Genomic DNA, 16,665 nt, shown 5'->3' on the forward strand with positions numbered 1-16,665 from the left:
GCTGCTCAGTTTGCATAAGGAAACATCACTGGAAGGATGTACAAGAGGCTAATAAAGCTGTGACTTCTCTGAGGACAGGGGAGAGTGGGGAAGGGGACAGAAACTTCTCAATGCATCCCGTTTGTAATGTGTGTATTTATTTACGTTTTTATTTTTCGATATTTTTTTGGCAAATCCCAAAGAATTTAGTATTGTGCTTCTTTTTCTTGATTTTTTAAATTATTAATTTTTATTTAAATTTTAGGTAGTTAATATTCAGTGTAATATTGGTTTCTGGAGTAGAATTCAGTGTATTTTTATTTTTAAAATGTCTTTATTTTTGAATCCTATAGCAGTGATACCTGTTCAAAGCAAGCAAAAAATAAAAATGCAGGATCATGGGCCCTGTTCTTAGAAAAGCAGTCTGTAGGTCTAGGGTGGGGCCCAGGAATCCAGATTTTCCCAGGTCTCCAGGAGATTTTCCTGCCAGGTGTCTATAGACTGAACCTAGAGAAACTTGGGTCCTCATTTCTCTGGCCCAGTGTTTCTGCCTGGAGCAGAGGGGAGCCCCAGGGACCCAGCAGAATGCTGTCCCTGCCTAAGAGCAGCCTGGGGCTGCCTCTGGACTCTGAGGGCACAGGGTCTTTTTTTAAAGATTTTTATTGAGTTAAAACTTAAAGGAAAGTGAACACCTCACAGCTGTGTGGCTGGCTGGATCTTAGCATATGTTTGGCCCTTGCACTCCCACCCGTACCAAGCTCTAAAACTTTCCAGCACTCTGGCAGGGCCCTGGTGCCCCTTTCGAGTTGATATCCTCCCGCAAACTCTTCCGATTTCCATGCCATAGATCAGTGTTACCTGTTTTTGAACTTCTTATAAACGTCTGACTTCTTTTGCTCAGTGTTCTGTCTCTGAGAGTCCCCCGTGTTGTGGGGAGCAGCAGAGCGTTTGCCTTGCGGTGTCGTGTTCCGGCACCTCACTGCACCACGGTCTGTGGTCGGTGGGCATTTCGGTGGAGGCTTGTTCCCACATTTTGGCTACTATGAATAATGAGGCTATGAACGTTCTCGTCTGCACGTTTGGGTGGATATACGGCACACGTTCTTGTTATCCTGGGACTGTGAAGAAAGATGGTGTCTGTAGGGGCGTCAGCGAGTTACCAGATGGGGGAGTTGAATGGCTTCTTTGCAGTTCCCTCCCATCTCGTCCCAGACCCTTGTCCCCTGGAGGAAGGGCCAGCAGACGAAAAGCCACCCCGGGGTAGTGGCTCTGTGGCGTAAGGGTCAGTGTCGCCCTCCTCAGCTTTCAGTCAGAGCAGGGAGCCAGGCCGGCCTGGCGTGGCCAACCGGGCCCCAGCCAGATGCTGCTCCTGGGTGCCCGCCACCAGGATGCTGCCTAATCTGCTGCCACCACTTTGTGTCTCTTGTGTTATCAGGAAGCAGAAAACTTGGTGGCCACAGTGGTCCCCACCCATCTGGCCGCTGCCGTGCCTGAGGTGGCCGTTTACCTGAAGGAGTCAGTGGGGAACTCCACACGCATCGACTATGGCACAGGTACCCGCCGCTCCCGCTGTGTACTCGGCTTCATTGCAGTCTCTTCTTGGGCTGCTTCCTCTTTGCTCCGGATTGTCTCGGGGCCATCTGAGCAAGCAGCCTTTTGGGGCCAGCTGGGGTGCAGTGCCTGCCCCGTCCCCGGGGTGCCGGGAGGCCTGCTGCTGCTCCCGCGGCTCTGCCTTGGTCCACCAGGGGGAGCTGATGCCATGTGCATGGTGTCTCCGTGCAGCACCGATTTCTGTTCTTTGTAAAGACGGGGTCTGTGAGCTTAGCACCGTCAGCACATAATTTATTGAGCACTTACTATATCTCAAGGCGGCCCTTCACCAGAGCCTTGAGAAATGAAAGAGCTCGGTAGCGCCCGGCAGCATTGTGGCATGCCCTCTTCCTAGCCCGGTGTCTGTGTGCTGCTGAGTTCTCCGGGAGAGGGCGCATGCAGGCACCTCAGAGGGGAAGTGTTGTCTCCTTGGCGGCGGGGGGTGGGGGGGGCGGCAAGGGAGGACCCTGCTGTAGTAGGCTCACCTTTCTGACCTGTCCTGAAGCGGCAAGTGCAAGGCTGCTCTCTTAGGCCTTCCCCTCGCCTGGGGCTCAGGTTCCTCAAGGCAAGCACAGGCCACGTTGGCAGGCCTGGAGAAGGGCCCCCTTGAACCTGGGTCCTGGGGAGGCGTTGTCTTCTGCTCCCCCTGTTGCTGGGGAGCAGGTTTATCAAGTGTTTTGAGACTTCCCGGGGTGGAGTTTTGACTGAGACTGACCGGGAGGGACCCTGAAGGGGAGACTGGCCAGGTCAGCCAGGGGTGGGTTTTTCTTCTGCTGTCAAGTGTGCAAGAGCCCCTGAGTGATGGTGGCTGGGACTGTGGCTGGTGGAGATCAGAAACTGCAGGTGAGAGGAACGGCTCACAAGCTTCCCAGGCCCCGGAGACACCTTCATTCTACAGAGACGGGCAGGAAGTCGCTGAAGTATTCTTTCCTGCCTCCGTCCAAATACATTTTTTTACAATACTGTGAACCATGGTATTCAGTCCGGGGTCTGATCAGTGGTGTCTGTAGTGCTGACCATTCCTATCTGACATGACTGGGAACGGAAGGGAGTGCTTTTTTTTTTTTTAGATTTTATTTTTAAGCAATCTCGGCACCCACCGTGGGGCTCGAACTCACAACCCCGAGATCAGGCGTCACATGCTCCACTGACTGAGCCAGCCAGGGACCCTATGGAAGGGGCTGCCTTTTGACCCTGTAATGTGACCACGTGTTGTTCCCTGCTTGGAAGCCTTCAGTGGCTCCCGTTGCTCTTAGGGTACTGAGTCTGAGCTGCTTACGTAGCAGGTAAGGCCTGTCTGATTGCCGGCCTCATCTTGTTACGCTTTCTCCCTTGCCCTTTCTACTTTAGCCGTAGTGGCCTTCCTAGTGTTCTTCAAACATATCCCAGTTTTTCTCACCTCAGCACCTTTGCACATGATGTTTCTTCTGGCTAGATTGCTCTTCTTGCTTCCCTCACATCCAGTGCCTTACCAGCTCTTATTCATCTTTCAGATTAAATATTACTTCCTTAGGGAAACCTTCTTGAGCACCCTGTGATATCCTCCAGTTATCACCCTGTCCTTCTCCTTCAGAGCTAGAATTATAGAAGTGATTGTCTGTTTAATGTTTGTCATCCTGGTAGATCATAAACTATCACGCAAAGGCATGGATGTGGTCTCCCTAGTGCCTGACACGGAAAGTAGCTGCCATTGTAGTAGGTGCTCAATAGATAGCGTGGAATTGAAGAGTGAGTTAAACCTACAAAACAAAATGCAAATGTCTGTTTAAGAAGTCCACAGCCTTGGCCTTTTAGGCCTTTTAGAATTATAGTAGTGGTAGTTCTCAAAAGGGCCTGGGTCTTTCTGGAAGGGGCAGAGGCCCCATTATCTCCATGTTGACCTCCCTCCGTAGAGGGGCAGTTCTCAGTGATTTGGACTCTGGTGAGACCAAGAACAGTCCCACTCCTTTTTCTGGAAGACCGTCGACCTCGGCTGTTTTCTTCTTCCCTAGGACATGAAGCAGCCTTTGCTGCTTTCCTCTGCTGCCTCTGCAAGATCGGGGTGCTCCGGGTAGACGACCAAATAGCCATCGTCTTCAAGGTGTTCGATCGGTGAGTGAGAAGAAGAGCAGCAGGGTTCTCCTCTCCCTTTCAGACTGGGGCGGGATGCTGGTGGGCGCTCCTGACTGGCTGTTGCTTCTTCTGGCCTGTCCTGATCGAGCTCTGGCTGTGGACGGGGCGTCCCAGAAGCCTTCTGACAGGTTCAGATCCAAGTAAGGGCAAGTGAAGGAAAGTCACGTGCCGACTGCTAATGCTTCCGTGTGTTTGCCGTGTCACACCTCGTCCTGAGCTCTCCACGCGCAGCTCCCTCCCTAGATTCCCCCAACAGCTCTAGGCAGCAGTGACCGTGATTTCCATTTTTTTTTTTTTAAGATTTCATTTATTTATTTGACAGAGAGAGACACAGCGAGAGAGGGAACACAAGCAGGGGAAGAGGGAGAGGGAGAAGCAGGCTCCCCGCCGAGCAGGGAGCCCGATGTGGGGCTCGATCCCAGGACCCTGGGATCATGACCTGAGCCGAAGGCAGACGCTTAATGACTGAGCCACCCAGGCGCCCCAGTCATTTCCATTTTATAGGTGAAGAAATGGAGGCCGAGAGAAATCAGCTGTCTTCTGATCCCTGAATTCACACAGCCAGCTGAACCCCTGCAGTCGGGCTCTGACCCGCTCCCCGCCCCACCCCACCCCCGAACCACCGGCCCCCCCGTACAGGTGTGGTGCCGCCACCAGAGGCTTCTGACAGCACCCGTTCTCTCTCCGGGCCCCACTCTGGTGATGCTGACGCAGCCCCTGAGAACAGGGAAGGTGGGAGCCGGAAGGCCCCAGGAGATGATCTGCTCTGTCCCCCACCAGCTTTCCGATGGGCAGGCCAGAGTTAGAGAGCCTGGGGCTCCTGCCCAGGGTCTCACATTGTCAGGAGTTGATGGCGTTAACCCCCCTTTCCTGGGCCAAAAGAAGGCTGAGCGTGGGAGAAAAAAATAAAGCGACATTATTTTGAGAGTACCAGCTGATGCATAACTTACGCATGTAGGTTTTCATTGAAAATAGAGACCAGTTACACTCTTAGGTAGTTATTTCTGGCCTCCGTGAGCTCCCAGTGGCAGAAGGGTTGAGACTGTCTGTCTGCTTTCTGCTGCCTCTTTCTTCCCCTCCCTCCTGTGCAGGTACCTGGAGGTTATGCGTAAACTCCAGAAGACATACAGAATGGAGCCAGCCGGCAGCCAGGGAGTGTGGGGCCTGGACGACTTTCAGTTTCTGCCCTTCATCTGGGGCAGCTCGCAGCTGATAGGTACCGAAGGGGCGCCTACCCCTCCGCCCTCCCCCCCCGGGGTGTGTGCTCTGTCTGCCCTCCTCCTTTCCCGCCTCACTTCTGCTGCTCAGGGCAGACAGTGACAGCTTATAAAGCAGGCATTAGACCGGCTATTGACGGAGGCTGTTTGCTGTCGACCTTGTGCTGCGAGCCAGCGCGGCAGGCCGGGGGAGGCGGAGGCAGAGTGTGCCGAGATAATAGGAAGTGACACGGGCTGGAGCAGGGGCGCTCGCCTGGCGCATAATGGACTGGTGTGAAATGCGCCCCAGCTCCTGGCAGCAACTGCGGGGTTTTATGTTGAAAATGAGGGGCTCTTTTGACTTGGTGACCGGCATCATCCGCCGTTATTATCGAGCTGTGTGCAAGGGGGCCCATCAGGGAGCAGCCACCCAGCGCGGGGCAGTGAGCCACTTCCTGTGGGCCCTCTCTGCTGGCTCCCCCCGCTTGACCACTGCTTTCCAGGCTGGGGCGGCTCCCTGGGATCTCCGGTGGGTGAGGGTCGGGTGGTGACTTGTGCTTCAGGGTAGGATTAACTGCCTACAGAATACTATTCATAAGCATTTGCGTATTTGCTCTGTGCCAGGCACTGCTCTAAGCGTTCAGGTAGATTATCTCCCAGAACCTTCTCAGGGACCCTGGGAAGGGTCTTTGCCTGCATGAGACTAGCCACCATTGACGAATGCTTAACCTGTGCGGGTGCTGTGCCTGGGGTTTTCCTGTGGTCCCAACCATCAGGCAGTATAAGGGAGGTGCTCTTCATAGCCCCACTGTACAGATGAGGAAACCGAGCCTCAGAGGGCTGAAGTCACTGGTTCAAGGTCACACGGCTAGAAAAAGGCAAAGCCACCGCTCGTTCCACTAGAACACATACATGCGCAACTGTGCGTGTGCACATACACACACTGGTCATTTATTGCTCCCGCAAGGTCAAGTGTTGAGGGCATGTGGGTGGGACTATGGCCCCAGGGTGGGTGTAGACTGCCCTGGGCTGAGGTGCTCGGTGGGTGTGAATGTCTGGTTCTGAACCCTGGGGCTCTTTGCTGTTCCCAGACCACCCGTATTTGGAGCCCAGGCACTTTGTCGATGAGAAGGCTGTGAATGAGAACCACAAGGACTACATGTTCCTGGAATGTATCCTGTTTATCACTGAGGTGAGGGAAAAGCCCATGGTGGCCTCCAGGCCGAGATGAACTGGGGCTGGTGGCTTTGGAGTGGGACAGAAGAGCCAGCACTCTTGCCTGAAGACAGCAGGGCTGGCCCTCGAAGGTGGGTTATTGACAAGGAAGGCCCACCAGGCCTATGAAAGGTTAAGCCACCTTCTCACTGTCCAGGATCTCCTCCCCCAGATCAGTGGTCTGGGGTGACTCTTGACTCCGTGGGCCTCGAGCTGAGGGACTGAGACTCCGTCACTAGTGCACTTGGTGACCGATGCAGCAGGTCTGAGGGGGTGCGTGGGGCCCATGAGGCCTGTCCAGCACATGCATGTGGCTGTGTGGGATGCAACCATTGCAGGAGGCGGAGAGACTAACACGGACAGCAGGGATAGATTTCTGCTGAGGGGACACATCTCTGTCAGTGCCTGAGGACATGGGCCAGCTGAAGTGCTGGAGGTGAACCAAGCAGGCCTGGGCCCCCAGCCCACCTGGCAGGGGATGTTTATTAACTGGGTGCTGTTGCCCACTAAGGCCGGGTCTCCCACTTCCTCAAGGTCACCCAGGGAGCTTGTTAAAATCCACGTTCCTGTGCCCAACGCCAGCTTTCTGAATCAAGAATCCTGGGGGACAAGAGCCAGGAACCTGTATTAAATACACTTGCCAGGTGACTTTGCATGGAATTGGGGGACTCACTGCTCAAGGGCCTCTCTCTCAGGACCTTTCATCCTCCCTGCTGCATACCTCTCCCCCTTCCCCCAAACTTTCAAAGGGTACCCTGTTCTGCCGTCTGGAGAGGGTGTTGCCACCATTCTCTTTCCAATGCCCACATGCACGTCTGGGCCCAGTGATGCTCCTGCCTCGGCCGTGGTCCCCTCCCCACCGGGGCTGCTCTCTTGGCCCCGGTTCTGAGGCCCCTGAACAGAGAAGCCTGGTTAAGCAGCCATTGCCCCAGGCTCCTCATGGTCAGCATTCGGCTCAGACCTCTGCCAAACTCCAGAGGCCAGAGGGGAATGACACGTTTTTCCAAGTCAGCAAATGGAGCCGGGACTGACGGCTGGGCGGCCACTGCTTCAGTCTCGGATTTGCTGCCTTCAGCAGTGTAGCAGGCCCAAGGTCAGAAGGACTTGGGGCAGCCTGGCTCACTGCCTCAAGAGCCAGTCATGTGCTGCTCTTTCCAGAATGGAATGCGAGGGTCTGGGGAGCCCTGGGAGACCCTGGGAGGAGCGGGAGGAGCAGGGTGGGGAGAAGGGGTACACATTCTAGGCTGAGCCATTGCTTTGCTCACGTGGGGGTTAAAAGGCTCGGCTGTTCCGGCCCCCTCTGGTGGCTGGCCAAGCCCCTGGGTCCCAGTCAGTGACTAACAAGGAAGAAGGCCAGGGCTGGGCCTCGGGGAAGATGGGAATTGAATCCAGGTTAAAATTTTGTATTTTTATTTGTTTGGTTGGTTATGCTGGTCTAAAAACCCAAAAGCTTTCTAAAGTTTGGGACCCAGTTCCTCTGCTGGAGGAAATCCTGCAGTGGCCACTAGGTGGCGCTAAGGGCACATTGAACTTTGAGAAGGTTTTAGTAACTTAATTGGGGGAAAGGCAGACCCTAGAGTTTTTGCTTGTTCTGCACCCTATCTGCAAGGCCTGGTTTTCACTTTGGGTCTAGGTGCTTGGGCATGGTGTAAACACTGAATGCCAGCAGGGCTGAGGGCTCCCTTTCATCCACCTGGCCAAGCTGAGACCTGACTGGCACTGCGGGTGCTGGCTACGCCCACCCCAGCCCCCTTCCACTCTGCACCAGTGTTTCACCGCCCGTAGTTCGTAATGAGTGACCTGACCTGGCTCACCCTGACCCAGGGAGGCTGAAGGCCTGCCACTGGGACACAGGGGACCTGGAGGCCTGTGCAGAGTTCCGTGGGTTTCGGGCTGGAAGGGGGCGGTGTTGCCTCTGGAGACCTGGGGTTCAGGATGGCTGGTGCAACTAGGAGAAAAAACAAAACAACAAGAAGTTGGAAATGGAACCGGGCATCTCCTCCCCGTCTCCCAGGACCTGCCCTGGTAGCCCTGGGCATCCCGGATGAGGGACCCCACCTTGCAGGGCTTCTGCTGTCTCAGGAAATGCAGCCCTGGCGCCTTTAAGAGCCCAGGGCAGGCAGGAAAAGAATTTCAGTTTCAATCTGGCTTCTAAATTTGGAGTTTTGGGAAGGGAGGGATCAGATTTCAGCTGGAAGGGAAGGAGCTGACAGGAAGGCGCTGTGCAGAGCCTCCCCCCATCCCCCCTCAGTTACTGACAGAGGAACCATTTACAAAAGGCCGATTCTCCTGGGAGTGGAGAGGCAGGAACGCAGCGTCTGTGAGTAATTTCCTGCTCAATATGGCTGCTCTGACTCACACGATTCCCCTGGGGTCACTGCGGGACTGCAGCTTGCTTGCTCGTTCTCGCTCTTTCTCTTCTCCCTTTGTGGCTAGAATGAGCTAATTTTTTTTTTTTTTGTCTTCTCGCTCCCGATTCCTTTTTTGCCCCTCGTCTGTTTTCCTTTCCCAGAGTTGCAAAGTCTCCTTCTGAAGGACTTAGGGAGACCTGGGGACACTGAAGGCCTGGGGGCGGGGTGGAGTCGGGGGGGGGGGCAGCTCCTCTAGAGAAAGAGCATCTCTGGCCTTTCCGTGGGGAGGGGCAGGGCCACTGGGGCTCTGCCAGCAGGCCAGAGAGGCCTTTTGGGGTCCCCTCCCGTGCCCCTAGTGGGTGAGGCTGGCCCACGAGGCAGAGCCTCTGGTTTCCCAGCATCATCTCCTGACTCTGGCCTCGGGGCCCTTGCTGAGCAGGCTTCTGGAGCTATGCTGTGGGACCAAGCCAGCAGGGTGCCTCTGGGGTGGTTTGTTCATCGGGCCTTGTCCAGAGTGAAACTGATTACACATCTCCAGTGATCCCTGAACTTCTCTGGGCCTGGAAGTGTGCAGGAGAGGACTGGAGCCTGGCGCTGGTCCCCAAGGGGCAGAGAGCTTTGGGGGAAGGGGTGGGGCGAGAGGGAGGGCCAGTAGTTGGGGGTGGAGCCTGCTTGAGTAGGATGGATGGAACAAAGCTCCTTGAAGGCCAGGCCCTATAGGCTTTGGGTACCGGCAGCCATCCTGGAGGAGGGAGCCTTAGAAATAGAGAGTTGGGGAAAGACTGTGGGTGTAGGCACTAACCCGGGAAAAGCCCTGCGGCCACCAGGGTGGGTCCTGTCTCCATCTGCCACCTCAGGCTGTGGCCTCACTGCTGGAGGAAGGAGTCTTTTGTCCTTGCTACTGAACGTGGGGGTTGAGACAGGCTTTTGGGGAACTTTAGCCAGGGGAGGGAGGTGACAGTAGTAAATGGCAGCTTTTTGGACTTAAATCTTGCAGTTTGGTACAAGGCCCTTATTGGAGAAATGAGAGGCGTGTGGGAGTGGGTCACCCAGGGAGTCCACAGCCAAACGATGGGGTGTTATGAGTTCCTGGGCCCCTATTCTTATGCCCAATATGGAGAGGGAGCTTTAGGCCCATCCTTTCTCCCTGGAACAGCTCTCCCTCTCCCCGCCTCCTCTCACAGCCTCTTCTGGAACCTTCTACCCACTCAGGGTCCAAGTCTCTGCTTCTTTGCCAGCTTAGCCTCTTTGCCTTTCAGACTCTTTCTTTTGAAGCCTGGGGCTCAGGGTGCTGAACCCCATTCTCCCAGCCAGCATCAGTACTGTTTATAAGCTTGGGGGGGCAGTGTTGAGGGGGGTTGAAGTGCCTGCTAGCCACAGATGTGCTGGCCTTGTGCGGAGGGGTGCACGCAGGCACACAAGCCTCCCTGTCTCAGTGCTGTGGTTTCTCATGTCATGGGAACTTCCCTGGGCTTGCTGCAGAGTCTCTTTCCTTCCTGGAGTGTCACACTCTCGGCGAGAGGAGGGACAGGAGTGGAGCTGTCCTTGCTCCGGCCTGTCCCTTGCCGCTGTGAATGCCATCCCTTCCTTACCTCCTGGCCTAGTGGGTCGGGCTTTCTAAACAGACCTTCCTCCCGAATCTGCTGCAGGTGCCCCTGGCTCACGGTTCACATCTGCCCCCTCTTTTCCTCCCTCCCTTTTGCCTGCCACGCAGAGGGCAGTTGGATTCCTGGGTTTAGTCTTCCCCACCTTGCCCTTCCCCCAAACCCGCTCTTCTGGCTCTGGCTCTTGCCTGTGGCAGGTTCAGCCCGAGTCCCTGGCGGTAGAGCCCACCCCGTGTGGGGCCGGGGAGGGCCGGGGAGCCTGCTGCTGCTGTTTATCTGAGTGGGAGCAGGTCCCTGTGCCGGTGCAGCGCTCGGTGGCTGAGGGGTGGGAAGTGCTGGGAGTCCCAGCCAGGGCTTGGGTTGAGATTTTATTTTTCTGAGGCTGCTGAATGTGGTGGTGGTGGGAATCGGGCCCCCTTTTTTTGGCTGTGGAAGAAAGAGGGTGGCTCTGGAGGTTATATTTTCCCAGTGGGTCTTGCAGACCAAGAGAGACCGTCTCTGGTACTTATGCGTGTGTGTGTGTGTGTGTGTGTGTGTGTGTACCCTCCCCCCCAGATGATGCAGCCAAGTCCTCAAGCATACATGCATGCGTGTGCGTGTCTGTGCGTACATACGCGTGCACATATGTGCTTTGGCGTGTGCATGTTTGTATGTGCTTGTGCGTGTGTGCGCGTGCGCACTTGTGTGTACGCACATATGCGTGACCTTGCTGTGGGGTTCCGGGGGATGAGCTCCCAGGTAGCCTGCCTCTCCAGCTGTGGATTGTCTTTTCCAGATGAAGACAGGCCCCTTTGCAGAGCACTCCAACCAGCTGTGGAACATCAGCGCTGTGCCCTCCTGGTCCAAAGTGAACCAGGGTCTGATCCGTATGTACAAGGCCGAGGTGAGAAGGGCTGGTCCTGGGACTGCTGACCCCACCCCCTCTGCTGCTTGGCTCCGAATCTTGGGCCAGCCCCTCTGACACTGCAGGCCTCGGAGTCTCTGTCTGTGGGATAGGCAGTCAAAGAATCACTAGGCGGAGGCCCGGCTCTGCCCTGTGACTGATGAGTCAAGGCCCTGCAGCTCAGGGCTCTGTCAGATGGCCAGAGGCCCCTCACAGCTATGTCTCCCATGGGCACACAGAAGTGGACGTGCTTTGCAGGCACCATCCAAATTGGTGCTTCTCAGACTTTGGTGGGTCTGATCCCTGGGCAGGTGGGAGGTCTCTGGGAGCAGATATTTCTGGCAACCACTTCAGGTGGTCTTCCGGCTCTCAGATGGGAGAGGCAGGGCAAGGACGTGGTTTCCCTGAGCTCCCCCTGCTGGAAGTTAGCTGCCCAGCTCCTGAGGGTGTCCTCTGCCCTCTTTCCTCTTTGGCACCTTTTCCCCACCAAGGAGGTGGCTTTTTTTTCTTACAAGTAGGGAGGAGACATTTTCTTTCCATCCTGTCCCTTCCGCTAGCTCCTTTCACATCCGTGCACACCAATGCGAGAGCTGTGTGACCTTGGCCACGGAAGGGCCTAGATGTGAAGTCCCTCACCAAGAGTAACGAGTCCCCAAAGTCCCCTCTTTCTGCCCTCAGGCTGGTGGTCTTCGATGTTGTCGAAGACCCATCTCTTGACCCTTAGCCAACCCTCTCCCCCGGAGGGAGGGAGGTTGGTTCTCTGGGTCTGCTTCATTACCCTCAAAGCTTACTCAGATCCTGTCAATGGAGGCAGGGGGTGCAGGGAGGAGAGGGTATTAGAGGCTTGGATGTGGTTTGGTAGTACAGATGCTTCCAGTTGGCCCTGTTCCTCTGCATGGCCCTGAAGGGGTTAATGGCGCTGGAACTGACCGGGCCTGGCCCTGTCTCTCCCTTCCGCCCCCTCCCCCTCTGGTCCCCTTCCTCTGGACTTCACATCCTGTGTTTAGGTTCCAACCCACATACCTCTCTAATCTGAGAGGAGTGTTTGCTGGGGCTGCGCAGACTCCTTCCGGGCTAGCCCACTGGGCCCTCCAGTCCAGCTGTCCCCTGCCTGGAGAGCACCTGGATCAGTGCCCTCGGGGTGTCCTGTTGTTCCTGACACCCACCCCCCACCAGTCCCACAGTGGGTGCTGGTGGGGAACCCATCCCCACTGCTGGGGGGCTGTGTGCAGTGTGTGAGGAGTGCCCGGCCCCTCCAGCCTCCCACCCCCGCTCCCGGACGCCACAGGCAGGACTCTGGTGCCTTTCCTGCTTGGGGTCTGAAGTGCTGTCCTTCCTGCATGACTCTAAACTTATCTTGGGGGGTGGGGGAGTGGCCTTTCGGGCAGAGCAGGAGCCCCTGCCCCCTTCCCCTACCTGCCCCTTGCAGAGGAGGAGCTCCAGCCTGACAGGATGAGGGAGGAGCAAGCTAAGATTCCAAATGGTGGTGCAGCCGCAGGAACAGAATAGAACAGTTGTAACCGTTGTGGGATTTCTGCGGGCGCGGGAGGACAGCCACCGCAGCTCAGGCCCAGACTGAGGGAACACCAGGGGATCACAAAGTGCCCTTCCCCCAAACGGGGGAAACTCCAGCTCTGGATGCTCGCAGGTGCAGCACGAGCCGGCAGCCTTGCCAGGTGCTGGGTGGCAGCCAGACTTCTTTGTAGGATAGCGCTGGAGCCCCCTGACTGGGGGTTTAGGAACACCGCATCTCGGTGATGTTGCTAGCAGGTACTCCTTGGTCTTATGGTCCCCGAGAGCCCGTGGGATCGCCTGCTCCCTTCCCAGAGGTCCAAGGAAAAGGACTTGTGTTTTCAGGTCAGTTCTCAGTCCATGGGGAAGACCTGCGAGGCCCACCAGTCTTGAAGTCCAGAACAGGGTTAGCAAGGCCAGGGCCACTAGTCAGAGTTGGCTCTGGGAGGGGAGTTGGTCCCCTGAGCTGCCACAGAGGCCTGACCAGGCCTGGCATCAGGTGGCCTTGGGATTTGGGACCCACCTTTCTGAAGTGAGGAAGCAAACGTGTTCGGTGCCCTTGTGGGTGGTGGGGCCTGTCTTTCCCGAGGGCTGTCACTGCTGGTGCTCCCTTCCCAAGGACCTTGTCAGGGCCTGGAGAACCCCTTCTCCCCCTTGAAACACCAGCACCTGGAAGGGCCTGCAGATCCGGGCCTCCCGCTGAAGGGTCTGTGCGGGGCGGGCGGAGCTGAAGATGCTGCTCTGCCCAGTCCACCCCCGGGCACAGCTAGCTGGGAGAAGGCCTGACCAGAGGCTCCCTCCCCCTGTTGTCCTGAAGCCTCGGCCTTCCTTTGCCCCAAGTAGCCTCTTGCCTTTAGCCCAGCCCCTCTCCTGTCCCGTGGCCCTGGGGAAACTTGTTCTGAGTGCGGAGAACCGCCCCTGCCCCCTCCTGCTAAGCCTCTGGCCTTTGCAGCTTCCCTTGAATGAGAGCTAGAAGCAGGTTGACCTTTGACCCTTTCTGGAATTCCAGGGCCCTGGGGGGGCCCCTTTTACATACTCCCACCACTTCCTTGATGACATAAGCACAACGGCAGCTGCCTTTGCCTCTGCTGGAGCTGCTTCTGCGCCTCCTCCCCCTGAGGGACCCTGCCCCTGCCTGCTCCCCACTTTCTCTGCTGTAGGCCCAGCAGCCTGGCTGTGGCCTGGAGCTCTGCTCCCTCTCGGAGCTTAGCTCTCCATCCTTCTTCCATCACACAGAAAGATTTTCCTTTTCCTGCTCACCTCCTGGGCCCCCTTCAGGTCTTGACTATCCCCCACTTGACCTACAGCTGGTCAAGACCTCCTCGTTTCTGCGCCTGGTTGTTGAGGTGAGGGGACCTGGGCCAGTCGGGGCACACCTTTGTGCCCCGAAGTTTAGGAGGAGGTTGAGACCACAGTCACAGAGCAGGACTCGCCCTATCTGAAGCTGTAAGTCATGTTCCGACCCAGCCATCCTGGTGGTTTTCTGTGGTCAAAGGTATTAGAGAAGGCGGAGCCTCCCTTGCCCGGAGCTGCTTCCTGAGAGAGCTAGCCAGTGACCAGGGCCTGTGTTAGGCACAGCAGGACTGGGGTGGGGAGGCTGGGAGCTGGGGCCCCCCTCCCTTTCCTGGTCCTGTATGGTGCTAAGCAGTGCCTGGGTCAGAGGGTCGAGGTATGTGGCCTGGGGCCCAGCAGCCTGTGGGCCAGGCCAGCTTCTGTGGTAGGCCCTGCCGATCTCCCCATCTCCACCAGAGCTCTGGGCTGAGGTCCCGGCTGGGCTGGGTTCAGGGAGTAGGGCCATACCCCTGTTCAGTGTTCTTGTCGTCTGCCCCATGCACAGGGCTGCTGGGAATTGCCCTGGGGGTCTAGGGACATTAACTGGTTCTTACTGTCTCACCGTGAAGTGCTCCCCAGCACGCCCTTTTCAGTCCAGAGAACTGAAAATTGCAGAAAAATGGGTCTTGGACCCTTCCCAAGCTTGTATCCCCTACTTCTTCTCCAGGACCGGGGCTTGGGGGCTCCCCTGTGGTTTGGAGGGTTTCATCTCTGGTCCCCAACTCCCTGCCCTCCCCCACCTCCCCACCCCCCCACCCTGCCGTGAGGTTGGGCTGCCTTTTCTTTCCCTTCCTTTCTCCCTCTTCCTCACTCATTATGTGGTGGGTCTGATTGTCGTGGAGTGGGGGGGGGGGGGGGAGGTCTTTAGATGGGAGGAGGTGGTCAGAAACAGGTAGGAAGCCTTTCCTTTCCCTGGAGGCCCCGGAAGCTCCCCCTGAGATGGCCCCCTTCCTGGGCCCTGGGTGGACACTTTCTGGGATCCGTGCCTGTCCGAGGCTCCAGAGTTGTCCAGGGGTTGCTTGGAGGCCTGAGAGGCCGAGTGGGCCCCTGACAGGGGTGCAGCGCCATCCTCACCTCTGTTCTCCCCTCCCCCCTTCACAGTGCTTGGAGAAGTTTCCTGTGATCCAGCACTTCAAGTTCGGGAGCCTGCTGCCCATCCATCCGGTCACCTCGTGCTAGGGGCTGAGCAGCCAGGGCCACCCAGGCCGCAGTTCTGTGCCTGCCCTCCCCTGCCCCAGCTCCGGTCACTCCCTGACCCCTCCCTCTGTTCTTTCTGTTTGCTGAGAGGCTGTCTGCTGGGGTGGGTGGTGAGCGTGGGGTTGAGGGAGGCCCAGGGCCTAAGGCTGAAGGACCCAAAGTGAAGGGAGAAGTGACCACAGGGGGGCCCGTTTCTCCATGGCGGGAGGGTGTGCTCAGGCCCCAGCCCCACGCTTGGCCTTCCTCTCCTCCTTTCTCTCCTGTCCCGTCCAGCACGAGACCTGGGCTGGTCTGCACCACTGGGAGGGGAGGGGTTTGCGGTTTCCATTGCTTTCCTTTCCTAGGTCCTGTTGCCTTTTTAGGGGTTGGAGCAGTTGCTCCCTGTGGGGTGGGTCAGTTTCCTAAGCCATGTTTGGGTGGGTGTCTGGGGTTCTGAAGACTGGAGGATGAGGCTGGTGGCCAACCTCGGGGGGAGTCGGGGACCAAGAAGCATTGGGTGTTCTGGCCCGTGACCCTCCCAGCTTCTTTTCATGGCTACCCTCTGGGCCTGCTGGCACCTGTGTCCAGCGCCTCAATCTGGCTTCCTGTTCTTTGACCTTTGGCTCTGCTGGGTTTTCTGGCCATAGCCACTCCTGTTGCCCTCTACAAGGGTGGCCTCTGGAAGCTGCCCTTTGGGTAGGCAGTGGGTGCAGGGCCTGCTCACTGGCTTATTGGGTGAGGCCTGCCTTTCTGAAGTTTCTCAGGCTGGGAGGGGGTGGCAGAGACACAGGGAGGGGCTGGGGCCCGCTGTGGTTGTGGGGAACCTGGGTTCCTCCGGAATCTTAGGTTCTGCTCCCTCCTCCCTGCTGCTTGCTTCTCCAGGGCCCTGTGGCCCTGTTTCCCTGCCCTTCAGGGCAGTGGGCCAGGGGCCACTGGAGCACTCAGCAGCGCCCCCCCCATCCTCCCCTCTCCCTGAACTCACCCACTGGCTCTCCAGGATGAGGCAGCCATGGCCCCGCCGAGCCCAGGCTTTGGCTCTGCAGATCGACAGGGGCGGGGCTGGGTGAGGGGTTGTTGGCGTGCCAGGTTCTGAGGTTTCTTCTAGGGCTGCTCTTGGGCCAGCCTCTTGCAGGCTCTCCCTGGCCCAAGCCCAGGCCTGCCCTTCTCCACTACCCCCACTCTCTGTCCGGGTCCACATCTCCTTTGGGAAGGGGGAGCTCCCAAGAAGCACAATTCAGGGGCTTGACCCTCACATCTGGGCCGATGGCCTGGGCAGAGGCCGGGACAGGAACCACTAGAGTCACAGAAATCGTTTTCCTAGGAGAGGCCTCATGCTGGCCTCCCTCCCAGGGTCCAGACCACCGCCTTCCTGGCTCCTCTTGCCCTTGCCCCCCTTGTCCCCCCCCCAGCCCCATGCGCCTTCATTGCTGTTTGGATTAAAGCCTCTGTTTTGCACCTGTCACCTGTGTGAGGTGTGTCTTTTCATGCCACGTGTTTACTCCTTCTCCACATGCCTGTTTGTCTCCCCATCAGGTCCCCTTCCCTCGGGCCATGGTGTCTGGGGCTGGGGCCGGCTCAGTGGGCGTCTGGGCTGAGCCTTTCCCAGGCAGCCAGTGAACATGCAGCGGTCGTCCAAGCAGGCTCTGGCGGGTCCTGGCTGTCCCCACCCCCAGCTGGAAGGTCTTGGGTAAGTTACTGAATCTCCCTGAGCCTCG

General features: G+C 57.4%; 1 protein-coding gene across 2 annotated transcripts in view; it reads left to right on the forward strand.

Annotated features, from left to right (window-relative positions):
- Nucleotides 1-16,410, forward strand: part of PTPA (protein phosphatase 2 phosphatase activator) — a 30,051-nt gene extending 13,641 nt beyond the window's left edge. For both annotated transcript variants that reach the window (XM_036110220.2, XM_036110217.2), the window contains exons 5-10: nucleotides 1,415-1,532; nucleotides 3,561-3,660; nucleotides 4,773-4,897; nucleotides 5,969-6,069; nucleotides 10,823-10,930; nucleotides 14,876-16,410. In XM_036110220.2, the coding sequence (XP_035966113.1) occupies nucleotides 1,415-1,532; nucleotides 3,561-3,660; nucleotides 4,773-4,897; nucleotides 5,969-6,069; nucleotides 10,823-10,930; nucleotides 14,876-14,953 (630 nt within the window). In that variant the 3' untranslated portion in view covers nucleotides 14,954-16,410. The remainder of the gene's footprint in view (nucleotides 1-1,414; nucleotides 1,533-3,560; nucleotides 3,661-4,772; nucleotides 4,898-5,968; nucleotides 6,070-10,822; nucleotides 10,931-14,875) is intronic.
- The last annotated feature ends 255 nt before the right edge of the window (nucleotides 16,411-16,665 follow it).

This window comes from Halichoerus grypus, chromosome 14 (assembly GCF_964656455.1).
Source record: "Halichoerus grypus chromosome 14, mHalGry1.hap1.1, whole genome shotgun sequence".
In the NCBI taxonomy this organism is placed as follows: Eukaryota; Metazoa; Chordata; class Mammalia; order Carnivora; family Phocidae; genus Halichoerus; species Halichoerus grypus.